Below are 25,959 nucleotides of genomic sequence, written 5' to 3'. Positions count from 1 at the left end.
TTTTTGTTTTTGTTTTTCCAGTTCTGGGGCTTAAACTCAGGGCCTGGGCACTGTCCCTGGGCTTCTTTTGCTCAAGGCTAGCACTCTACCACTTGAGCCATAGCACCACTTCTGGCTTTTTCTATTCATGTGGTACTGAGGAATAGAAGAACCAGGGCACATATGCTAGGCAAGCCCTCTACCACTAAGCCACATTCCCAGCCCCCTATCTGATTTTTTTTTCTTTTTCTTTCTGTGTTTTGTCTGTCATGGGGCTCGAACTCTGGGTCTGCGTGCTGTCCCTAAGCTTTTCAGCTCAAGGTGAGCTCTCTACCACTTGAGCCACAGCGCCACCTCCCCTATCCGATTTTTAAATTTCACACTTTTCAATATTTTGTATTTGCTATGTAGTCTTCAATAATTCTACAAATTTGTAATTTATTAAGATTTTGTATACTTAACAAAAATTGAGGTTTCAGAAATTATTTTTATAAAACAAGGAAATAAAAACACTGGGATATTTTAGACTGACCAATTCTGTTTATTGATGTAGTATTTTAGGGATGCTTGTGGACCCATGGTAGATAATAAAGATGGTACTTGGATTGATTGTCAACCTTTTATTCTTCTTGTATACAGCAGCAGAGAAAAAAAAAAACTTAAGGCATATAAAAATCCAGGGAATCCTTCCATTTTCAATGGTCCAGGTTGTTTTGTTTTGTTTTGTTTTCTGAATGGTAGTAAACAGATCTGGGCAGTCAGTCATGAGTATTATTGAAATAAGGTTCCAACAAGTGCTTGTTCTGTAAAGGAGAAGGAAAATGAGTGAGATGTTGATCCAATCTTTCCAGGCAGAAAATTCAGGAGAAAATAATGTGCAAACGAAGTATAAGCACAAAAGGAGCCAGTGCTTAATGACTCTTCATTAGGAGCCAATATTGATTATATTGATGGCATAAACCAATACTGATTATATTAATAGCATTTAAAGCTGTTAATTTTAAAAATACAATATTGAGAATTCCTTATTTATTTATTTATTGCATTTTGGCAATGTTTTATTTATTTCTCCTAGGTAAGCCTAGAAATTACATCTCCAAGTTCATGCCACTGAAACATACCTATATCTTGCAAACAAAAGAATTAGAAAATGTAAACTTTAGCCAAAGCTGTATTTATGAAAGAGAGGGCAGGTAGGTACCTGAAGAGCTCCATTTACACGGACATGATGTGTTTGACAAAAGCTGGTGGGGTGACAAAGGCAGTTCAGGGTTAGAAAACAGTCAAATTTAATGAAAGAGAAATTGATGTGTGACATTCTTTTAAGATACTATTTTTCCCATACATCCATACTATGTTACCAATGATTTTTTTTTTTTTCTGTTGGTCACGCGGCCTGAACTCTGGGCCTGGGCGCTGTCCCTCAGCTCTTCAGCTCAAGGCTAGCGCTCTACCACTTGAGCCACAGCACCACTTCTGGCTTTTTCTGCTTATGTGGTACTGAGGAATTGAACCCAGGGCCTCATGCATGCAAGGCAAGCACACTACCACTGAGCCACCTTCCCAGCCCCGCCCCCCAATTCTTCTATAAAAATGTATTTATAGTAATAACCAAATGTGAAAAGTTGTTTACAACTAAGAAATTGAAGTTCAATCAAAATTACCAGTGAAGATCTGCTTGGTTGAGTATTTTTCTTTTGTCTTCTCTTCCCACCTCTCCTCTTCCTCTCTTCTCCCCTCCCCTCTTTACTTTCTCCCCTCATTCTTATGGGCTTTTCTTTCCTGTTTTATTTTTTCTAAGTTGTGGGACATTGTAAGTTTGTATTTTTATCAAAGCCATCAACATAAGTTTATTGAAATGTAAATAGATAATCTTAGATGGAGATAATCCTTTTAATTTTACTGGAAATATTACAAATTACAAATTATATTATGCATGTTATTATGTGTAGTATATTGCACTTGAAAATTATATTGTGCAATATTATTCTCATCTTTGTTTTGTGTAGCACAATGACCTTCCCTCCCTCTCTGCTTCCCTCCCCCCCTCCCTCATTCCTCTCTCCCTCTTTCCTTCCCCTCCCTCCCTTCCTCCCTCCCTCCCTCCCTTCTTCCCTCCCTTCCTTCCTTCCTTCCTTCCTTCCTTCCTTCCTTCCTTCCTTCCTTCCTTCCTTCCTTCCTTCTTTCCTTCCTTCCTTCCTTCCTTCCTTCCTTCCTTCCTTCCTTCCTTCCTTCCTTCCTTCCTTCCTTCCTTCCTTCCGTCTCACTCTGTAGTCCAGGCCTTGAACTTGAGATATTCCTGCCTCAGTTTCCCGAATGTTGGCCTTGCAGATAAGTTCCATTATGCCCAGCTAAAGAATGATTTTCATGTATGCAAGAGCAGTAGATGACAAGAACTAAATTTAAGTGCTAGGTCTGTTATTAATCATTTGATTGTCACTAAGTAACTGAAGCCTTAAAGCCTTCAGTTTTGCCACTTTTATCATTGTTTGACATTTTGTACCTTAAAATCTCCACAACTTTAATATTCTAGTCTAAGCTATTGATTCTGACACAAGCCCTGCCTGTCTTCCAGCCTAAGATCTAACAAGAAAAACATAGGTGAGAAAGCACATGTTAAACTGTAAAACAATGCATGTGTTTGGTAAAACAAAAAACAAAAACAAAAAACACTGGAATAAATCTCATGTCTCTATTCAGATCCTCACGGGATATCTTCTTAGAGTTACACAACTATCTGATAGCATAAAATGTGTGTCTGTCAAGAGAAAGGAAGAATTTTAGTTCCAGTGGAGTCTATTATCAACTAAATCAGAGTTGCTGACGCCATGGCATTGGTTGTACCTTCATAGTTAATGCAGCCGTTGGAGTCTTCTTGGCCTGCCATGAGGGCTTCCACTTCTTCCTCTTTCATCTTTTCACCTGGGGAAACACATCCCACCCCCTTGTTAGAAACAAGGCTGCATTCATTTTCAAAAGTCTGTCATACATTCTAACTATTCAAAACAAAACAAAACGGTTCCTTCCTCTTTTCCTGATGCTCAGTAAGTGATCCGCAAACTGTTTTTAATGAATGCATAAAATGCACATTATACCTTCTTCTCCAAACTATATCCTATAGGTACTACAATGCTTTTTTTATTCATTGCTAATTTTCCTGAAACAAATTCACTGTCTTTGAGACTAATTGAAACAGTTATTGACTGAACTACAGTCCTTCACCCTCCTTTGTTTTGGTGATAACATTATTCTCCTATCATGTCATGGACTTCCCTGTATATTCTGTCCTATTAAGTCCTTGCAATACGTTCTCCTTACCCAGAGTGGCTAGCACATGGCGGAGTTCAGCACCCATGACCGTGCCATTGCCTTCCTTGTCAAAGACACGCAGACCCTCAACAAAATCTTCATAGCCACCCTGGTCCTTGTTGTTGGAAATAGCTTGCATCATGGGCAGAAATTGTTCAAACTCAATTTTCTTGGCATTCATTTCTGGAAGATATTTTAATTTGGAGAGTTAATAGCTACATAAAATACCATTTCTGAATTACAAGTTACACTTGAAATTCATTCCAGATGCTCTTAAAAAAATCTTCACGGAGCTTAAACTTCAGTTGTAAAATTGCAAAAATAACAAAAATATGATAATAGATAATAATAGCATGAATTACAGAGCCCTTGGGCTGCGATTCTACTTCTAATCCACCACTTATAACTATGCAACAGTAGGTAACTTTTTAAAGTTCTTTGTGTATTAAGTCTTCATCTGTAAACCACAATTACCTCAGGGTGTCATTATGAGAATTAACTAAGATAATACACATAAAGCTTATTAAAGTTTGTGGGTAAAATTTGGTGCTTAATAAATGTTACCTACTATTTTCTTAGTAATGCCAATTTAATATATTCTATTGCTAGGAAAGCAATATGGTGGTTTGCTTCTATAAACCCATCACCATATAGACAAAGTAAAACTTAACTTTTCCACATATTGTACCTATGTCCTGAGCTTTCCTATAGCCTTACATTTCTTTAAGTTTTAAATAATTAAAAAAGCTTATAAGAGGCTGAGATCTGAGGATGGCAATTCAAAGCCAGCCCTGGCAGAAAAGGTCTGTGAGACTCTTATCTCCAATAAACTACCAGAAAAACGGAAGTGGCTCTGTGGCTCAAGTGGTAGAGCATTTACCTTGAGCTGAAGAGCTGAGGGAAAAAGCCCAGTCCCAGAGTTCAAGCCCCATGACTGACCAAAAAAAAAAAAAAAATCAACCAAAAAATCCCCAACCAAATAATAAACCTTATGAAGAAAGTCCTTGAGTCAAATATTCTGTGATCTCCTTGCAGCTGTGTAATGGAGAATCTTTGATATCTCTGACAAATTCCTTCATGATAAAATTATGAAATAGACTATCCAGACATAGACAAGTGGATAAAGTTGTGTACTCATAAAATAACAATAAAAGTTCCTCTATTCTTTTTAAAAAAAAATAGAAATCTAGGGCAATATTAGGTAGGTTACATTTGAATGCTCCATAAATGAGCATTTACCTAATAATTCTTTTTAAAATGGATGTTGGCAGGTTAGGCAAGGACATTTAAAAATAGGATTAGCCTATTATTTTCTCACTTTATCTCCTACTCCAGTTACTTTCTGCATGATTTAACTGCAAATTTCTTTCAAAGAAAATGAGGAAATCTTCAGCAGACTTATTTAGAAGTTTTCTTGAAATCAAAGTTCTTTTTTCTTTTCTAATGAAGGAAAATCACCAAAATATTCTTAGTTACTAAAAAGAATTACAGGGTTATTTTCCTCCCTTTCCCTTTTTCCCCATAATAGTAAAAATAAATAGTCCAAATAGCTACTTAAAAGACTTCAGTTTTGTGTTAGGTCTTTTTTGTTTAGACTCACATTTTCCAGTTGACTGTTAAACTTTGTCATGAACCATTGGGATTAAAAACAATTTCCGTGTTCCAAACTAATGATTGGGTTTCTACCTCAAGTGAATAACTTGTGCCATTTTACCACTTACATATACTACTGGTTTCTGATCCAAGATTTACCCTGGGGCACTGAATGCAGGTTCTGGTGTAGGATTTTCAAATCCTTTGTAATTTGTTGGAAATAGAAAGCACACATCGAGATGTCAATGTGTCTGTTCTTAATTAAGATAGCTGAGTTTCTTTTAAAGGCAGCCTGAGAAGCAGTGTCAAAGACAGTGTACACGCCAAAGGAAGCATGCATCTTTCAATCACTTCCCAACACTGAAACTTTATTTGCAGAGTTTTTATTAAAAATATGTTTTTTTTCCTCTAGAAGTATGGCATTGTAGATTAACTGATACCCTGTAAAAAGTTCACTCGGTTTTACTCATCTTTACTTTCTTTGTTAAAATCGATTTTGCTTTTAAAGGTTTGGAGTGTGAAAATGTACACTAATTTGGATATTAGCTAGTTCCTTAACTCCTCAGCTATAGACATTAGACATGATTCTGAGGATGATGATCTTAGCAGGAGGTATCACTTTTATCATGGAAGCATGATGCATTTTATTATGGCTCTCAGATCCTCTCTAAAGTAGGGGTCATTCATTTTATGAGGACAAAGGCTAAGACTCTAGATTGCCAGGAGGCACACAGCCTCCGTCATCAGGAGTAACCTGAGCCTTACTTATTTCTGTTCTTTTCCTGCTCCCTCTCTCTCCTTCTCTTTGCCTCCCCCTAACCCCATCTAGGCTTTGATATACACAGATCTGGAGAGAACTGGTGAGTTACCTTCATTGCTGGGGTTCCCCAGGACTTTCTTGACTTCTGCATTGGTGGGATTTGTGCCCAGTGCCCGAAGAACATCACCGACCTGGCTCAAGGTGATCTTGCATTCACCTGTTCTGTCGAACAGGAGAAATGCCTCCTTGAATTCTGCAAGAGGCAAGGAACATTATGGTGTTTGTTTCCTTTTTCCAAACTATTAGTTAATCTTTTTAAAATTATCTTTAAGTAGTTGTGCAAAGGAGTTGCCATTTAACAAAACAGTTTATAAAGATCAATGTCACCCCTTTCAACATTCTCACCCATCTTTTTGCTATTCACCCCTTCGCTCACTCTTAATTTTGTGCTCTTTCAAGGATTCAGTTCAAATTCTTTTTTGTTTTACAGATTTTGCCAACCACACAAATTGCTATCTTCTCAGCGCCCCCCCCCACCTTTTTTTGTGCTGGTCCTGGTGCCAGAACACCGGCCTGGCTGCGGTCCCTGAGCTTTTTTGTGTAAGGCTAGCACTTGAGCCACAGCGCCACTTTCTGCCTTATGGTTGGTTAATCGGCCATAAGAGTCTCAAGGACTTTACTGCCTCAGCTAGTTTTGAACTAGCAATCCTCAGTTTACTTCTGAGTAGCTAGGATTTCAAGGGTGAGCCACTGATGTCTAACAGAACCTCCCTTCTTTTATCGAAATCATTAGTGAATACTGTCAGCATTTCTTTTTAGGATTATGTTGAAGCACCACTTCCAATTTCAATACATGCTGATACATGCTTCATAATCTCTTATGAAAAATGAAACTTCCTAGTCATAATTATTCATATTTCTTTCACTTACCTGGAAAGGAGGGCTCAGGTAAGAAATTCCTAGACCTTGAGACAATCTAATAATCCTCAGAAAATTCATTATATAGCTACTCATGTTCAAATGTCAAAAAAAACCATATCTCATCAGGGTTTTGTTAGGTGAAGTTAATCCAGTTTCTTTCTTAAATTATATAGAGAAACCTCTTCTTGATATACAGGTTTTCTTAGCTCTCATCTCAATCAGGTTTTCTTCTGAAACAATTTTATTTTTCAGGGAAAAATTTACAAGAGTGAGAGAAACCTATAATTCCTATATCATCTAACCACTTCTGTGTGCAACCCTAATAGGCTTCTGGGATAAGACATTCAGAAGAACATGTAGTCTTTTTAGATTGTTGCTATAATTATATCAATACTTTAGTCTTTTTTCCAGGTAATGTATACAATAATACACTTCTAGAGTATAATTTAAGTGTATATTTTAAGTTAACTTTTAATATAGATACTTGTAGCTTCACACGCAATTATATGAAATAGTGTAGAGATCTATTGTATACTTGACGCAGCTTTCTCCTGATAGCAACATTGAACAAAATCATAAGATGTTGTTGAGACCAGAATATTCACATTAATGGACTCAACTGACAGGTTGTTAGTTTGTTTACTTATTTATCTATCTATTTATTCTTGTGGTACTGGGGATTGAACCTAGGCCTCTTGCATGCTAGGTACGTTCTCCACTTACAAAGCTGTATCTTTAGCCTGTGTGTTTTTTCATATTTCTTGTTTACTTGTTTTTTTTCATATTTCTTGTTTACTAAATGGACGGGTGCATTCAGTACACGTATGTTATTTTCCTTATCATTTATTGTTCTCTTTTGATTGAACTGGTTTTATTTTTCAAATTAAAATGACAAGGAGTTTAGAAATTACGTACAAAAAAGGAAGAGGGGTTACTACAGATTTAGAGGTCCACTGAGGCCATTTAAACTAAAATTTGTAAACTTAAATATGTGGGAAGTCCAGAAGTATTGATGGTGATTTATTGGAATATTAAGGGCACTAAAAAGTTCTTGAATGAACTAGTAGAGCTGAAAAAATACTCTTTTAAGGTCAACCAGTAGTTTCCAATCAAAGGATACTGTCAAGGCCAGGCATGGTGGCTCATGCCTGTAATTCCAGCTGCTCAAAAGGCTGAGATTTGAGGATCAGTGCAAAGCCAGCCCGGGTAGGAAATCTGTGAGACTCTTATTTCTAATTAACCACCAAAAAGCCAAAAGTGGCATTGTGGCTCAAGTGTTAGAGCACTTTCCTTGAGCCAAAGTGGCATTGTGGCTCAAGTGTTAGAGCACTTTCCTTGAGCAAAACAGCTCAGAATCAGCACCCAGGCACTGAGTTCAAACCCTAGGATTAGTGTACAAGTGCACACACACACACACACACACACACACACACACACACACACACACACACACACACACACACGATACTTTCTCCACAGATTACTTATCAGATAGCTAAAATACCTAAAATAGATACTGCAGATCCTGTAGCGCCATTAGCCAAATATTATTTTCCATCTTTCTAACGGACATGTGAAATTGAACTATTCTTGTTACTGGCTCAATACTCAAAGAGCTCACAATTACCTTGGTCAGGTACTGGTGTAGGAGTCAGACTTTTATGGGCTGTAACAGAATCACTTTTTCATTTAACGTTTGTGTTGATTTCATGTAGAAACCAGAAAAAACATATATTCTTTGTGTTCCATACTTGTAACCAAAGTATTGGTTACTCTCTTGAGGACTCTAGAATTTAGATTGACAAACTACTTCCCAGGGCTGCCTCCTTATTTTTATAAAGAAAATTTATTCCCATTCACTCATGTATTAATCTGTAGCCATTTCCATATTTCAATAACAGAATAGATTTTTTTTAACAGAGACTAATATGTTTCCTATTTTCCCCAGTAGTACAGAAGAACATAGATTTAGAACTTTGGGGTAATGATAGAATTGTTCTGTATATTCCCCTTCCCCCAAAGGTAGCTACTTTCTTTGACTCTTGGATATGACTACTGCCCTTGAAGAAGATAATAGATTTTAAAATTATTAATTTTTGATAAATAGTAGTCTGTAGCATCATGTGGCTGGTGACAAATTAACTAGACATCATAGGACTTAGACATTTGGAATGCTGTAATGTTTTTCTTTCCTACTGTCCTTTTTGTTCTCTTAGTACAAATAGAGCAGCATGAGCAAACTTCTTTAAACATTAAACAAGGAAATGAGCTAGTCTTTATTCATTTCTGAAAGTACAGGATTTCCATTTAATTTTAAAAGCTCACATTTGTTTTCCTAAAATGAAAGGAAATCAGTTCACTATGTTAATTTTATTCAACTTCTTGTCTAAAACCTATTTCACATGTGGAGCAATAGGTTTCATATTCAACAGTGAGTCTGTGGGTCTCTGCAAGGGTTTGAAAATCTTTCATTGCTTGATCCTACCATAACTTGGCAGTCATAATGATATAGTAAATTAGACCTAGAGAGGGTTGGCATGCAAGACTTGATGCATCACTAGCAAAAAGTACATTAATATCAAACAAATTATAATGCAATTTCCAAAAATGCCACAGTATTTAAACTTTTTGAATGATCTTGATCTGTAAGTAACCCATTCATTCAGTCTTCTTTCTACACGGGCTCATCACCCATCATTTAGGTAACAGTAACATCTTTTAGAGTATAGTAAACATCCAGTTTTTCTTAATTGATACCCAAGTGAAGAACATGACAGGCACTACACTAAGAGTGAAGAATGAGGATTTCTTCAGGTACAGAAACCCAAATAGGTCTTTACTAATTATCCATATTTATATTATTTATACCTCTGTTAACATAAGAAATACATATTATATGACTGTGGTCAATATTCAAACTTATGCAGTAGTATATGACCAAACTGTTTCATTCCCTCCTTTCTATAGATGTATTTCTGTATCGGTTCATTCAAATGGTGTGGCACTGTACAACCATGCCTTCCTTTACTTCCTAATGAAAAAAATAAGGGCCTATTAGACATGAGACCTGTTGGATCCAAAGACTCAAAAGGTAGCCAAGTGCTGGGGCTCATGCCTGTCTGTAATCCTAGTTACTCAAGGAGACTGAGACTGAGGATCCTAGTTCAAAGCCAGCCTGGACAAGAAAGTTAATACTCATCTTCAAATTGGCCAAAATATTAGTGATCAAGTGCTAATCTTGCAAAAAAAAAAAACACTCAGAGCCAATGCCTAGGTCCTGAACTCAAACCCCATTACTAACACACACACACACACACACACACACACACACACACACACACACACACACACACACACACACACACACACACGTCTCAAAAGAAATATTAAAGTCTTTTAAAAATTCAGAATCTTTGAATCTTAAGACTTTGGAAACTCCTTGCAAGAAACTTTTTATGAAATAAATTTCTAATTGGTTTAAAAATCATACCAGATTTTGATAGTATCACCAAGTTTTGAGGTGATACTATCACCTCTCTGGGTATCCATCCAGGATCTATTGGACAGAGGTTGGGCCAGAGGATGGGTAGTGTTCCCTCCCACAGCTCTGAGACAAATTGTACCTTCTTCTTTGTTTTTGAAGTCACTTTTGTTCTATAATTCACTATGATTGCTATTGAAATTGTTTAGATTTGGTAAGTGGACAGTCTTTATAACTTATTTTGTTTTCTTAATTGAGCGATTCAGTCTTCAAATCTCTTTGTAGGGATTTTATTGGTAAAAATCAATACCTTTTGTGAGTATATACACATCCAAGTGTGTGATCAGTTTTACTTAGAAATCAGTGACCTTAAGGATTTCTTTTGTGGTGTTTAGTTTTTATTTGCTTAAATCTTTGATTACTGATTTTAAGCAAAGACTACAGGTTGAACAAACATATCTGGCATCATTGAGAGCAATTTATATTTAGCATGGCAGTAACAACTGTGGATAATTAGGAAGCATTGAGCTCAGCCCAAGGGAGTTGGTTTTCTCACATGTCATCTAATGAGTGTGCACATATTAACAACTATAGCTTTTAAACTTACCATCCTGTTGTTCCTTAGAGAACTCGATCTGTTAGAAAAAAATTAATCACAAAAAAATTTAACCGAACAAAAATGTCCCTATTTTTAACTGTATCCAGCTCATTTCCTGAATACTCTTCAAAGTAAGCTCTAGAAGTCAGGCTACTTTTCCAAGTTCAGGCATAGCTTGGACACGGACAGATTGAACCACAAAATAAGCAAGCCTTGGTGTTAAGTAACATTTCAGAAACCAGGCAGTCCTCTGCCTACATCTGCAGTAGAGAAGTTCAGATCACTTACCTGCAATCTGGTCAGCACTGAAGGACTGCAGTGGCGGGAGAGAGAAAGGAAGAAACAACTAGTACCCTTTCAAATGCATTGACAGAAAGTGAGTGCTCTCTGCCCTGAGACTTTTAGGAAGTCCAGGTAGGTATCACAGAATAAGAAGATTGCCTTAGAGTACTTTTGAATCTAGGAACAGATAAATCTTTTGAGAAAGACAATTAGGAAATAGTTCTCGGTATTTTAAGAGATGAATCCATGATGCAACAAATGCTAAATCAAATTCTTCCTAGAGCAATTTTTTCTTAGTGCATTTCAGACATAACTAACACCTATCACTCACTCTATGGAAAAGTACAGATGAACTGTACATAAAGACTCTTAAATCTCTCCACTGCTAGTACATTTTTATACTAAAATATAATACCCAAAGCATCAGAAGCAGTTTAATTGCAGCCAGCAGTTACCACTGGATTGATTGTAGGTTAAGGTATACTATTTTGCTTATCTAAATTTAGATAAGCCTTTATGATAGAGCAAACACTGGTGAAATATAAAGCATTCTTAGGAGTAAGATGTATTTTTTTTTCAATTGGCATCACAGCTTTAAGTAATTAATTCTATCATCAATATACTTCATTTTAAGTATTTGACCTGGATATGTTCTTCCCTCAATTCTATTCCTTGTCTGCCTTTCTTTCTCAAAAAGTTCCTAGACATTGAACTCTATCTTCCTATAAATGACAAGTAGCTTTCTTGAAGGACCCACCATGATGGAATGAGTCTGGGCTGCAAGTCAGAGCGAAGACGCTGAAGAGTAGGTTGAGGGCAGCTCCAGTCCCTGAGTAGAGTCCTCCTTGCTCTGCAGGCTCCTTTTTATTTCTGGGCAAACTGACCTCACAGATAGCATCAAGTTTCAGAAGCAGTTGCCACTCCCCTTTGAGAGTTCTTTAGCTTTCTTAGGGCAAAGAGAAAGAGATCTGTACTCTGGGGGCTATTTTTAGGAAAGCAGGACCTAGGAGTGGACAGCTATCGTGGGACTGAAGCCTGTCAGTACTTTTATGGTCTTTATCTCTCAGATTTTTGAATGTAGTATCTCTTTAAGAAGAATTTTCTTTGTTCAAGTGCAGAGGAGGTTTTCTCTAGTGGCTCAGGCTGACTTCATCTCTGGGTGAATTACAGACTTCAGGAAGTACCAGTCAACAAGGACTTGGTATTAATGGAACTTCTTGGGTGGGACTGGTTTGAGGTTTCAAATGGCAATGGCTATAGAAGGAAGATCTTCTCAAGCCCTGTCACTTATAGCAAAGTTCAGAGGACGTGAAAAGGCCATGCATGCTCTGTGGGGTTTTTTTTAGGATGTACACACGTGGCCATCTGGTCAGGTCTTGAAATACCCAATGAAATTGCTCTTTTGCAAATTATAGTATCAGGGGTATACTCTAAATAAGGGATGATTCTGATCTCCATTTTCCATCATTCTCCCTTAGTCTTCTGTCATTAGGTCTGTGCAGTTTCCTCTTTCTTTGTCATTTTCATGATGGCTGACTAGTCTTTTTTTTTTTTTTTTTTTTAAATTTCTGAAGTTCAAGGCTAGGAAACTGCTACGCCATTTTGCCCTCTTTCTCGTATGCTCTATATATGTTATTTTAAAATTTTACCCTAAGTTCTTACTAGAACATGGTGATTCTGTTACTGCCTTGTGGAATACTTTTTTTATTTTTGGCCAGTACTGGGGCTTGAATTAAGGGGCTAGATGCTGTTCCTCAAGGAACAGCTGTTTGCTGTTTGCTCAAGGCTAGCATTCTACCCCTTGAGCCACAGCACCACTTCCGGCTTTTTCTGTGATAAATTGGAGACAAGAGTCTCATGAACTCTCCTACCCATGCTGGCTTTGAACCCTATTCTTCAGATCTCAGCCTCCTGAGTAGCTAGGATTATAGATGTGAACTATCAGCATCTGGGCCCTTATCAAATACATTATGGCTCAGTCTGCAGATTGACCAGAAAAAAATAGGAGGCAAGACTTCTGGGAACACAACATTATACTTTAATGTTTTAAAGACATCTGTGGAAATGGCCAGCAGTGGGTTTACATGGCAGCTTATATGAAAACAGGGAAAAGCTTCCTAATTGAAATAGGGTTGAGAAGTTTTTAGAGGAGATCGATCCTAGTATGCCTACTGAAGTTCAGACAAAATGTTCATCATTTTGTACATATTTCAAGTAGCATAAAGTATATTGGAAATGAATTGTGGTTCAGTTACTGCTTCCATAAAAGTTTTTAAGGAGGAGAGTCATAAAAACAATGAACTCACTCCTACTACAAGAACACATACTTTGAGGCTACCCCTCAAACTAATCTAGAAAAAAGTTCACAATTTAATATACATCACTTTGGGTTCAAGTCTATGAGGAAAAAATACTTAGAACCTCAAGTCCCCAAATAAGGACTGAGAATGTAATTTAGAAATTACTGGTTTTTAGGTAATTATAATTTCATAAACTTTGACATTTTGAAAGGTTATTGGGAAATGAAATTTAATAGAGAAATTTTAGCAAATGCTTTGAATCATTTACAGGAAATGAAAGATGGATTCAAAGGTGGAAATTTATAATCTTTAAAAATTGTTTAACTTGGAATCTCACAATTTTTATACATAGAGCTATTAGAGGAGAACATGCTTTCTTTGTGTTCATTTTTAGTTCTGTAACATATGTATGTCATTAAATTAAAATTGTGTCATTAAATTAAAATTTCCCTATAATTTAAGATGCAAATTCATTAAACTAATTTTACTAATTGTAACTAATGTTACAAAATTATAAAATTGGAGTTGCCTTTCTAAATATAACAGTATTTTCATATTTCATTATTTTTTCAAATAAAAAGTAGGCCATTAAGTATATATAAAACATGGTCAGATCTGTTGAATAATCCAGAAAGTCAGTTTGAAAGATTTATTTGTGTGGAATAAGCCTATCACAGCCATATGAATATCATATTATTTTAAAATAGAAGCTTTAAAGTGATAGGCAATTTTTAAATGACATGGAGAAAGTGCCATGTCAGCTGGGGGCTGGTGGCTCACATCTGTAATCTTAGCTTCTCAGGAGGCTGAGATCTGAGGATCATGTTTCAAAGCCAGCCTGGTCAGGAAAGTCTGTGACTCTCTTATCTTCAATTAACCACCAGAAAACTGCAAGTGGCGCTGTGGCTCAAATGGTAGAGTGCTCACCTTGAGCCAGATCAAGGATAGCACTCAGGCAGTGTTCAAGCCCCAGGACCGACAAAAAAAAAAGTAAGTTCCATGTCTTTCTCTCACACAATTAAGACTTTTTTTTAACCTACTGAGAATTAAGATATAAATTTGAGCATATTATTTGACAATAGGAAAGACTAAACTTTAAAGAGCCAACTGTAGTTTAAAAGTTAGGTTGTTGGCGCATTATCCTGCCCATGCAATTGTAACCCCTCTGTACAATATGTTCACAAATAAAATAAAATTAAATTAAAAAAAAAAGTTAGGTTGTTGGGAACATGGCTTAGTGGTAGAGTGCTTGCCTTGCATGCAAGAAGCCCTGTGTTTGATTCCTAGTACCACATACACAGAAAAAGCCAGAAGTGGCACTGTGGCTCAAGTGGTAGAGTGCTAGCCTTGAGCAAAGGAAGCTCAGGGACAGTGCCCAGGCCCTGAGATCAAGTCCTAGGATTGGCATACACACACACACACACACACACACACACACACACACACACACACACACACACACACACACACACACACACACACACACACACACACACACACACACACACACACACACACACACACAAAGAATACCTGGTCTAGAAAAGTGGCTTAGAGGTAAAGTGTTTGTCTAGAATCCATGAAGCCCTGGGTTTGACTCCTTAGTATCACATAAACAACAAATAAATAAAAGAAAAAAATTAAAAAATTAAAAAACAGCTAGAAGACCTAGGTTTTGTTCTCAGGAGTAAATGTATAATTGATTTTCTAGTATTCTTTTTAAAATAACAAATGCCACCTCCCTTTCCTTTCTGCCCTGATATTATTATAATAGTGATGTACTCAGCCTTTTTAACAAAGGCATGATGTGAATACACAGTTGGCTAGTAGTGGCTTCAGTTTGCCATTTCACCATTTGGTTTATTTTAAAAGTTAGATTTAGAAGTCTTTCAGTCTGGCATGAACTCCTCTCTGCTTTCCTTTTTTTAGAAATTAAATATTCTTTAAGCCCTGATAGTACCTCCTACCTTTCAATAATCTTCTTTCTCTCAAATATTCTACCTAGCTCTTTCCTCCCAACTGTAAGTTATTTGACCTTCTTGTCTTATATTTGGGGAAGTATAATTTATCCCTGAAACCTATTTGTTCCTGACATGGACTGGGTGGTGTGGTGTCCCAACATCTCTATCCCCTAGGACTGTTGCTCCTGTCAGTCTATTTTCATTCAATTAAAGCTGCCAGGACACAAATATACTAAGCTTTTCCTTTAAACACAAACTCCTCCTGCAGAATATTTCCTGAGGATACACACCTTATCTGTGTCTTAAAGAGCTTGCATTCTAGAGGAATTATGTGTTCTCGTCCTTCAACACTGTATCTCCACCACCTGCTGCTTCCCAGCACATAGTTCTTGCTCATTTTGAATTATTTGTATCTACACTCTTTTTTTCCTAGTACCTTCTTCTCAGATTTTACAAGACTATTTGTTGCCAAGAGTTCTCTTTTCCAACCTTTTGTTTATAAAGTCTCTTTTTATTTTTATTCTAGCTTAAATATTTGTCTTAGACAAATATATTTTTATGACTTGGGCAATCCCTTGCCATCGAGTTTATAGCTAAGTAATAGGGTACAAGACACTCCTCCTAAAAATAACTCTATGGTAGTACTTGCAGATTCTTTTTTCACTTTGGAAATTATCTTTCAGTTAGTTATTGTGAAGTTTATTTAACTGATTAAAGACAAGATAAATTTTCTGATAGGAAGAATCGTTGGTTAAAGAAAAATATTAAAGTTCAGTGAATCAAACAGGTCCTGGAATTGATAAATAATAAGGTTTTAGTACAGTAAAAAGAAGAGCTATAATTTAAAACAACCTGGAAAAATAAGTGTAGGAAGGCACAAGGACTAAAATCTTCAAAGATCTTCATTGCTTAGTGAGATAAATGGACATGAGGAGAAAGAAAGACAAAGGAAAGAAGCTGTTCCAACCGGAGCCAGTTTTACAACATTGCTGTATGTCCCTAATTTAAGGCCTGCGAGAAAAAGCAAGACTGGACATATATATAGATTCTCAGGAATAACTTTGTCTAATTTTGTACCATCTTAAGGGTTTCTAAACCATACCATGAAAGGAGCTGTTAATTGTTTTTGTTTTTGCTTTACTTAAGGATATAAATGTGTGTGTGTGTGTGTGTGTGTGTGTGTGTGTGTGTGTGTGTGTGTGTTAATCTCACTGACTTATATACTTTAGCATTGTACTTGGCTTCTCTAATATAAGAGACACCAGATGGATGGATTGGATAAATTGTTCTGAACTGAGGCAAAATGTATAATTCTGTACTCGGCAGGCCTAGACGAGTCAACTGAAGCCAGTCACATCACAGCAAAGACCGTGATGCTAACATAATTTAGACCCATATGAATTAACAGAGATTGAAGTGAATTTTAATTAAAACAATAAAAATGTGAGCCAAACCTACTCTTTTTTCCCCAATGGTCTCTGACTTTTCCAGAGTTAGTAATTGATCAAGAAATGCATGGCATTGAGAAAATTTTGCTTTTTTAATTTTGTGCATTTATTTTCATATGATTTCTTTAAAGTCTAAAATTCTGTTTCTGTTCACCCCTCCACTTTCAAACTTTTATAAGGTATTAGAAAAATTCTTTATGGGTTGTTTTAAATTATAGTAGCAGGCATAGTGGTACAAAGTTGATAATCCTAACACTTTTTTTCTATGAAAAAAATGAAAAGAATTGAGGTAAATTGTGCTGACAAATGGATCAAAAAAGTCACATTGTAGGCCCTATAAATTGTGTGAACTGATAGTATAATCTTAAAAAAAAATAACCTAAAGAAGAGAAGTTGTGTATCCAAAGAACACATGATTTGCTAGGAGAACCCAAACAAGATTCCCAATCTAGTTCTTTTTCTGCCTCATCAAAATTTGAAGTCTTTAGAATAGTGCTAATATTCGTGAGTCCCTACAGAGAAAAATCAGGTAATTATAATTTCTTTTTCTTTTTAGTTTTTGAGACAGGGTATGTAGCCCATATCTCCTCTAGATTCTGGTTTAGGGTTAAAAAAAAGAACCCTGAAAATGAACGTAGAAACAAACTATTTAAGGTATTATTTTCACATGAAAAGTGTTTCAGTCCGAAGAGAAGTGGAAGAAAGTGTCATATCAGCAGACTAAATATAATCCTTTTCATAATTTCCATGAGTCAGATGGTGCTTAATACTGTGTAAGTAATTATGGAATGACTTCTAAAGACAACTTGCCAGGGGGGTTCATTTGCAGCATGAAAATGTCAAGGGCTAAATTTGTCCTGTCACTTTGTAGTCTTCTTGCCTTACCAAGATTTTAATTATCTTCAAAATGAAAAGTTATTCACTATTAGTCGATGCACATATCTCTTCCTTCACAAGTTGTACTTTTCTTTGCCAAGACAGAATTCAGATAGAGATAATTCAAAATGAAATTCTAGAGAGAATTACAAAATTCTCTTTATTATTTTCCCTCTCTAGTCCACTTGTTTTATTTTTTTACAGTGTGAATATATGAAAGAAAATGTGATACTGATACCTAATAATAAACTCAAATAATTTTTGTTTTCTCCTGAGGTTATATGTACTCTGCAAATGGCTGAATATTACAATTGGTTGACATTCAAGTTGCATTAGTGTTTTTTTAATCTTGAAACATCATTGCAAAAGAAAACAAATTTTCAATATGATATAAAGGAATCTTAGAAAGCAGCTAACTATTTCTACTACTTTTTTCTAATTAGAAACTGACTTCATAGGATCTTTTTCTATTCTTTGTCTCAAACCAGTGTAGGTTATGATTTAACCATGTGATACATTTCTACCTGTTACTCCAGAGAATGCTTACTGGAGTTTTCAGTTTAAATCAAGCTATGTATTTATAAGCATGGCAGAGATATCATATTCTTCTCAGAAAAACAGTTCGATAGTAAGTTTTCAAGATTAAGTTGGAAATGGGTAAGTACTTAATAAAATAAAACCAAAATTATTTTAAAATTCAATATTTCATAGCATTCAGGAGTAATGTTTAACTCGATTTCTGTTTACAGCTTTTTATGGGAACCTGGAACAAAATGAATGAAAGTCCTAGGTTCTTAAAGTTTTAGCCTTCACCTATAAAAGAGAACAACCAACTTGTCAGCAAGTGTGCTAGGATGAAGAAAGCATAAAGAGCAGAACAGTAGAGAGTAGCCAAGGTCAAAGACTGTGAACCTGCTCTGATATGTGCCTTTAACTCCCTCTTCTGGCTACACAGAACTGTGCAGGACAACACAAGATCCACCCTACTCCATGCTGTTAAGAACAGAAATGTCTCCTTCACACATCCTTGAAGTACTCTTTAGAAACCAGAGATAGCTCAGGATATGGTTAACATAGTTAACTCTGATTGTTCTAAGTTCAATTCCAGCTTCATCACTTGCCTAATTATTTGATCATTTAGGCTGAGTTTCTTGGAAAAAAATGTATAAGGTTGAAGAGGTGAAATGTGGTACAGGATAAATTCACATGAAGATTGATTGTTATTACTACAAAGAAGTTGCTAATTTCTGGAGATTTTCATGGGCCATAGCTTCATGTGACATTCCCAGAATACTTCCTATGGGATCAGATGTATTAGCCTTCTTAAATAAGAGAAAACATCAGAGACCAACACAAGTAACTTTTCATTCCTGAGCGAAAACAAGTCATAATGAATGCATAACCATCTACAGCTATTGAATAGTCATCAATAAATAGATATATTTGGGAACATGAGGCGTTCAAGTTATCGATTAAATTGAAATTTTAACTCTTCCCAAGAGTGTGGTCAGCTGTTGTCTTGAGACTAATTTATTTGGTGGAGTTTCTGTCAATGCATTCTGTACCAGTACATAGCCATAGTGATGGCCCCTGCATGCCTCGTCAGCGATAACCAGATTGAATAATGAACACAGTGAGAATTAAAATGTGAACAGCACAATGAGAGATAGGACTCAAACTCTCCATCTTAAAACATCCTGGCATTCCAGCTAGCACAAGCATCATGCAAAAGCTGTACTTACATTCTGAAGATCATTTAAGATTGGGGTGCATGTCATTTCCTTTATTTCATCATTTCCCATGGTTGCAGCTGGTATCACTCCTGTGTTTCCACAGGAGCCATACTTACAGTGAGCGTTAGTTCCAACAGCTGCAATTCTGTCAGATAGTGTTATTTAGTGTGGACTCCAGCTGAGAGCATCGACTCTCTGAAGGGTGAAGAATGCTTAGAACAAGCAGGGACAGTAACTTTGTTGTCCAAATAACAGCAGAAATTTGGTTTCAAAAAGGGAACTTATTTTAAAAAAGTCGTGCGGATAGCAGATCAGTAAACATCTCTGGGAGAATATTGGTGGTTTTATGACAAGAACAACTAAAGAAATGTTCTAAATAACCGAGAAACCAGAAAGTCAGATTGGGCAGTGCATTTAAGTAACCGAGAAAATGAATTGAAAACACCCCAAAATATCTGAGTACAACAGCTAGGCGCCAACCCATGGCAATATCTTAGGATGGAACACGGTTCTTAACTGAGAATATTATTATGGAATTAAATTTCACTATAGCTGTATAGTGAATTATGACAGCTACGCTTAAACTTCTGCACTATTCAGTATCCAAAAGATGATTAGGTTCCTTCCTTCCTTCCTTCCTTCCTTCTCTCTTTCCATCTCTCTTTCCATCTCTCTTTCCATCTTTCTTTCTCTCTCTTTCTTTCTTTCTTTCTTTCTTTCTTTCTTTCTTTCTTTCTTTCTTTCTTTCTCTCTTTCTTTCTTTCTTTCCTCCATTCCTTCTTTCCTGCTTTCTTTTTCTTCTTCCATCTTTCTTTCCTTCTTTCTTTTTCTTTCTCTCTTTTTCTTTCTCTCTTTCTTCTTTCTTTCCTTTCTTTCTTTCTTTCTTTCTTTCTTTCTTTCTTTCTTTCTTTCCTTCCTTCCTTCCTTCCTTCTTTCTTTTTCTTTCTTTCTTCTTTCTTTCTTTCTTTCTTTCTTTCTTTCTTTCTTTCTTTCTTTCTTTCTTTCTTTCTTTCTTTCTTTCTTTCTTTCTTTCTTTCTTTCTTTCTTTCTCTGTCATCTCTCTTTATTCCTGTCTGTATGTCTTTCTTTCTCTCCCTCCCTCCCTCCCTCCCTTCCTTCCTTCCTTCCTTCCTTCCTTCCTTAGTTCCTTCCTTCCTTCCTTTTTCTTTCTTTCTTTCTCTTCTTCCCTCCCCTCTCCTCCCCTCCCAAGCCCTCCCCTGCCCCTCCCTGCCCTACCTTTCCCTTCCCATCCTTTTTATTTTCCTGTTGGAGGTACAAGTTTGAACTCAGAAACTCACATATTCTACACAACTCTCTATCACCTGAGCCACAACACAACTTTTAGACAGTTCCCCCCTTTTTTTTAAAACCTGGAATAGTCTGTGATTCTCCTATCTATGTCTCTCCTGGAGCTGGAATTGGAACTACATCCCACCACAGACAGCTTATTTGTTGAGAAAGGGTCTTACAAAGTTTTGTCTGGTTTTACTGTGGTTTTCACTGTATTTGATGTTGGTATAATTTGTGGAGGGGAAGGGGAAAAACAAATCGTTTAAACAGGGATACAGGTGGACCCATTGCAACAATGAGATGTACAAGACCTTATGTCAAAAAATGAACTTTACAACTTTGGCGCGGGTGGGGAGGATGGGAGGGCCGGGGTGGGAAGGGCAAACAAAGGAGGAGGCAACAATGCTTGATAAGAAATGTACTCATTACTTTGCTCATGTAATTGTAACCCCTCACAAAAATCTTATTATTAAAAAAAGTTTTGTCTTGGCTTGTCTTAAACCACCATCTATTCTCTGGATCTTTGCCTCCTGAGTAGATGGGATTACAGGCATGAGCTGCAAGCCTGGCCAAAATTTCTAGTCTTACATGATTAATAAAGTTTAAAATCCAATTAAGTTTTATTTTTATATAGTTTTTGAGAAAGCTAATGAACATATACAAGAGCTCTATTAACTTTTTTTAAAGTTCATTTTCTCTGCTTGAAAATATTTAGAGCATGTATGAGGTAATATATATTTAGAAACATCATTGAATGATTAAACACCATAATATGAAATTTTGTACCTTTTTTTTTTTTTTTTTGGTCAGTCGTGGGGCCTGAACTCTGGGCCTGGGCGCTTCCCTCAGCTCTTCAGCTCAAGGCTAGTGCTTTACCACTTAAGCCACCATGCCACTTCCTGGCTTTTCTGCTTATGTAGTGCTAAAGAATTGACCCCAGGGCCTCATGCATGCAAGGCAAGCACTCTACCACTGAGCCACCTTCCCAGCCCCAATTTTGTACTTTTTATTTAGTTCTATTACGTACTGGGATGAAATTAAATTTGATAAAATTCTTGAGTTGCACCATATTTTCGGTTATGCTATCATCCTTCTGAATATGCACTAATTTCATACTGGTAAATGTACATCATTGAAAGCATTTAAATTCCTTTACAAAAATAAGATAGGTTTAATTCTTGTCTTTCACCTTCCTAATAAGGAATGACTCACATTGAATGGAATAAAGATGAATTTCTTACTGTTTTGTGAAGAGTCACTTAACCTCCCTATTTTGATTTGTGTACCTTATCCAAATTTATTACATCCCTTGCTATGTAATGCAGTGGCAATAGAGCTAGAACATTCTTACAGCACATGTTGGAGTATTTTCTTATTTTCCTTAGTTGTACTAGCTCATATTAGCATCAACTCACCATATAATTTTCAAGGTTCAGAAAAGTATTACTTTTCTGTGGACAATAACAAAAACTGGATTACTTTCTGGATTGCAAAAGTAAGACTGTCTTTTCTCAGAGACTTGTTATCTGCTAAACTATTTTTTTTTCATTTACAACCCATTTCCTTTAAAGTTAATGCTTATGGTTTTTTTGGTTGTTGTTAGTGGGGATCTTTGCTTTTTTTTTTTTTTTAAGGTAGAAACATTTTCTTTTCTTCCAGAAGCTTTGTATCCTAGATACAAAGAGTTGATATCATTTAAAATCACAATAAACATAAATAGCCTTGGCACAGATTTTAATGTTACTTCAAAAGAAAGAGTTAATGAATAAGGACAATCAAAATTATTGTCATGGTTGTAATTGCACTTGTGTCAATATGCATCTGCAATGATACATTAATGACAATTGTTGGAGATGAAGCATTTGGTTTCTTCCTAATGACCTGTATGCATGCATCGTGAAGGTGGGAAAACAGTAATCAGAGGATCTGATATGTATTTCCCCTCCTAAATGGATACTTAGTAAAAATAGTCCCCAAATACTATTAGCTCCTATATCTACTTTTTTCCCAAATATGCCTTTGAATTAAATAAATGTAAAAATCTACTTGAAGCATAACATTTTATACAGAATTGGAATGCAATTGAAATTATGAGTATATCTTTTATTTCATAAATCCAAGGGTAGTCTAATTCAATCTTTATTTTAAGGATGGTTTGAAAAATATATGTGTATGCTAGTCAATGAAATACTTCTCTGCCAGGCAGCATTACAGTTAGTTGTAAGCAGACTATGTGTAACAAACTTCAGATTGGTCAGGTACAGAACTCCTGGCATAAGTGGGCAGCAGATCACCTCATAAGCCCTTTCCATACAAGTACTGTTTTCCATACAAGGCCAGGTTAATTAGATGAAAATTCTGAAACTGTCATTTGGACCAATAGGAGCCCAATGAATGAGAAGAAGGAACTCATTTAATAGGTCAAGTCACCTCGCCGTAACAGGGCATCCATTCTGTCAAGTTTCCAAAAACAGATCATCTTTTAGCAGCAGAGAACTTTGATCACAGCGAAGCGTTGACACAAAAATCAATCACATTCTCCTTAGTTCAAGATCAGTATGCAAACGCTCAAAGACAAACGTGAAAAGCCAAGTCACTGACAAGTTTCATCATGTTTTGGTTAGTTTTTCATTTAGAAGCAACTCAGAAAAGCAATTAAATAATTAAATAAGATGGCAGTGATGGTCACTGAAACACTTGGATGCCTATTTTTCTGCCCAGAGCTCTCATTTAATATTATATCAATTTTATTAAGCAAGGACGAAGGGAGAACTAGCTTGAGTGGAAAAATCTTCTCTTTCTTAAACAGATGAAATAAAACAGCTGTCGAGTACATATAGCCAAGACAACTGGGTAATCAGCTGTCTTCAAGCTTCTGGAAACAGAGGCTACAAATTCCTATGATGTAGTTTTAAGGTAAATGATCAAGTTTTCAAGTTTCCAGAAAGATTTTACAAAAAAAGAAAAAGAAAAAAAAGAACTATTTGAAATACTTGTAAATGCAACACCTTTCTACATATACACTCTCTCTTGAATCGTATTTGTATAACTTAGAGAGAAATAGAAACTAGGAGAACAAAAATTAGAGTAACTGAAAAATCCCAAACATAATTTCATATTCTCAATATTTCACTAAAATGTTCAATAGAGGTCTTTTTTAAAAAAATTATTTTCTTCCAAAAGGAAAACAACAAAAAACTCATAAAGCGGTTCATCATTTAGTACATTTCTCAATGGAAAAAAAATACTTCTTTGAAAAATCCCTGGAGTTTCCCTTACTGTTAAAATGTTTCAGTGACCAAATAATGCATCTGTTTAGTTACCTTAATGGCAGAGAGGTCAATTTTTTCTTCCTTGGGTTTGGCTGGGGCAGGAGCGGGTGCTGGGGCAGGGGCTGGGGCAGCAGCAGCAGGTTTCTTCACGTCTTTCTTTGGTGCCATTTTTGTTGAAAAGGATGGCTTTAAAAAAAAAAAAAAGAAGGATCTCCTCCAAAAGAACCTGTCACAATGATACTTGGAAGAGCAGTGGTAGCTTGCTTGATCCACAGCCCAGTGTCTTGAAGGTGGACTCAGAGTGTTAAATGGTATAAGGGCGTGCATATATATTTCACTTTGTGCCTAGTAGAATCTTGACACATGCAGCTCGATTGGACAGTTCACTAGTCAAGGGGGATGGCATTCAGGCTCAGACTATAAATGGAATCTAAAGGGTCAGGGCTTCTTCAATTTTTTTTTAAACTCCTCCTGCCCCCTCCCCCCGACCTCTATATATAAAGGAGAAAGAACTGTGACAAAGCCAGCTTCAGATCTTTTGGTGACAGCAAAGTAGATTGACATACTTTTTTTCTTTGTAGGATTACAGTTCTGTTGAAGCTTTAAATCATTTTTTTTCCATGCCTAAGATGCTTTGCTGAAGGATTCAATTTCCACTTGTAATTTTGGCAGGCAGTGTCACCGACTTTCACCCAGCTTCTTCGTTCATGCTCCTCCCATCTTGGCCATCATTTGCAAGAAAATGTTGGTCAGCAAAGAGGTGGTGATGTTTAAAAATAAAAACAGACGTGTAAGGAAAGCCCATCCAGTCTTAAAGTGGCTTCCCTTCTAGGGAACATGAACTCTGGATCTCTCTCTCTCTCTCTCTCTCTCTCTCTCTCTCTCTCTCTCTCTCTCTCTCTCTCTCTCTCTCTCTCTCTCTCTCAACCCCCCCATTGCAATGAATTCTATGCTAAAGAAGAACAATTCAAAACTATTTCCTATAATTTAATTTCTTGCATTTAATGAAGAACAAGAAGTGGGGATGGATATGATGACAAGAACTAACTTCTTGCAAGATAACTTTTGTAATAGTAAAGTCATTTCCAAAGTACACACATCTGTTATCCTTTCAAAAAGTCATAAAATCCATTTATTGCCTAAATCTTTCATCCATGCTAAAGACAAATACATTTTTAGAAAAAAAAGAAGATGTATTAATGTTTTATAGGTTTGGATGAGCATCTTCATGGATTTCTCTTTTGTTCTTGGCTTTCAGAGATGGCAAGGCTGAACTCATTGAAAAGTATATAATAAAACCAATAGATAGGTCATGACTTCAGAATTGGCAAAATCTAACTAGGCACTGGTAGCTCATGGCTGCAATCCTAGCTACTTAGGAAGTTGAGAATTAGAGTCTTCATCGTTTGAAGACAGCCTGGGGAGAAAAGTTGAAGAGAGTCCATTTCCAAAATAACCATCAAGAAAACTGGTCTAGAATACTGGCTTAAGTGGTAGATCTCTAACAGAGAGCAAGCAAAGCAAGCTTCAGGTTCTGAACTCGAACCTCAAACTGAAAAATAAGCTCACCAATGAGTATTTCATAACTTTGTAACCTGCAAATATTACCAGAGGAGGGTTACAATTAGTAATCAGCAGGAATTTACAGTCAACCTCACTTCTGTTGCTTCAAGTTGTGTGATATTTAGTTAATAAGTACAATAGCTATTAATTAGTAAAACAAATAAGTTGCTAGTTTGGGATTTTTAATATATATTTTTATTGTAAAGATACTGTACAGAGAGGTTACAGTTACATGAGGAAGGTAATGAGTACATTTCTTATCAAGCATTGTTACCCCCCTTTGTTTTTCCCATACCATCCTTTCCTTTACTACCTCCTCAATTCCCCTCCTCCCCGACCCAATCTATAAAGTTCGTTTTCAACAGTGTCTTGTATATATCTTATTGTTACAATGGGCCAACTTGTATCCTTATTTCATCATTTTGTTATTTCCCTTCCCCTCCCCTAATGAGAAAAATGTATATACAAAATGCACCAGAATGTATATACAAGGGCACCAGAATCAAATACAGTGACAACAGGGGTTATACCATGGGGGAAGAACATACAAAAGAAACCAAAAAAATCACACAGTACATTATAAGTACTTTAAG

The 25,959-nt window shown here is 36.3% G+C and overlaps 1 protein-coding gene across 4 annotated transcripts; it reads right to left on the bottom strand.

Moving 5' to 3' along the window:
- Positions 1-584: 584 nt before the first annotated feature.
- Positions 585-24,112, bottom strand: Myl1 (myosin light chain 1). Of its 4 annotated transcripts, none has more exons than XM_070028101.1 (7): positions 23,855-24,112; positions 10,651-10,678; positions 5,751-5,894; positions 3,298-3,471; positions 2,824-2,901; positions 1,181-1,223; positions 585-782 (listed from the first exon to the last, which is right to left on the bottom strand). In XM_070028101.1, exons 1-6 carry the CDS (start codon positions 23,969-23,971, stop codon positions 1,195-1,197), a joined length of 570 nt encoding a protein of 189 aa, XP_069884202.1. In that variant the 5' UTR covers positions 23,972-24,112; the 3' UTR covers positions 585-782; positions 1,181-1,194. The 4 variants fall into 4 exon arrangements, with proteins under 4 accessions (XP_069884202.1, XP_069884375.1, XP_069884288.1 ...); XM_070028274.1 differs by lacking the exons at positions 10,651-10,678; positions 23,855-24,112 and adding exons at positions 10,930-10,954; positions 11,681-11,762; XM_070028187.1 differs by lacking the exon at positions 23,855-24,112 and adding an exon at positions 11,681-11,729.
- Between the last annotated feature and the right edge of the window lie 1,847 nt (positions 24,113-25,959).

This window comes from Dipodomys merriami, unplaced genomic scaffold (genome assembly GCF_024711535.1).
Source record: "Dipodomys merriami isolate MVZ:Mamm:240054 unplaced genomic scaffold, mDipMer1.0.p SCAF_1, whole genome shotgun sequence".
Taxonomy (NCBI): domain Eukaryota; kingdom Metazoa; phylum Chordata; class Mammalia; order Rodentia; family Heteromyidae; genus Dipodomys; species Dipodomys merriami.
This window is presented reverse-complemented; position numbering and strand designations above follow the sequence as displayed.

Coding starts and splice junctions, on each gene's coding strand:
- Myl1 (XM_070028101.1), bottom strand. CDS start 23,971: ATGGCACCAAAGAAAGACGTGAAGAAACCTGCTGCTGCTGCCCCAGCC. Junction 10,679..23,854: donor TTGACCTCTCTGCCATTAAG/GTAACTAAACAG, acceptor TTTTTCTAACAG/ATCGAGTTCTCTAAGGAACA. Junction 2,902..3,297: donor CCATGTGCTAGCCACTCTGG/GTAAGGAGAACG, acceptor GTGTTTCCCCAG/GTGAAAAGATGAAAGAGGAA.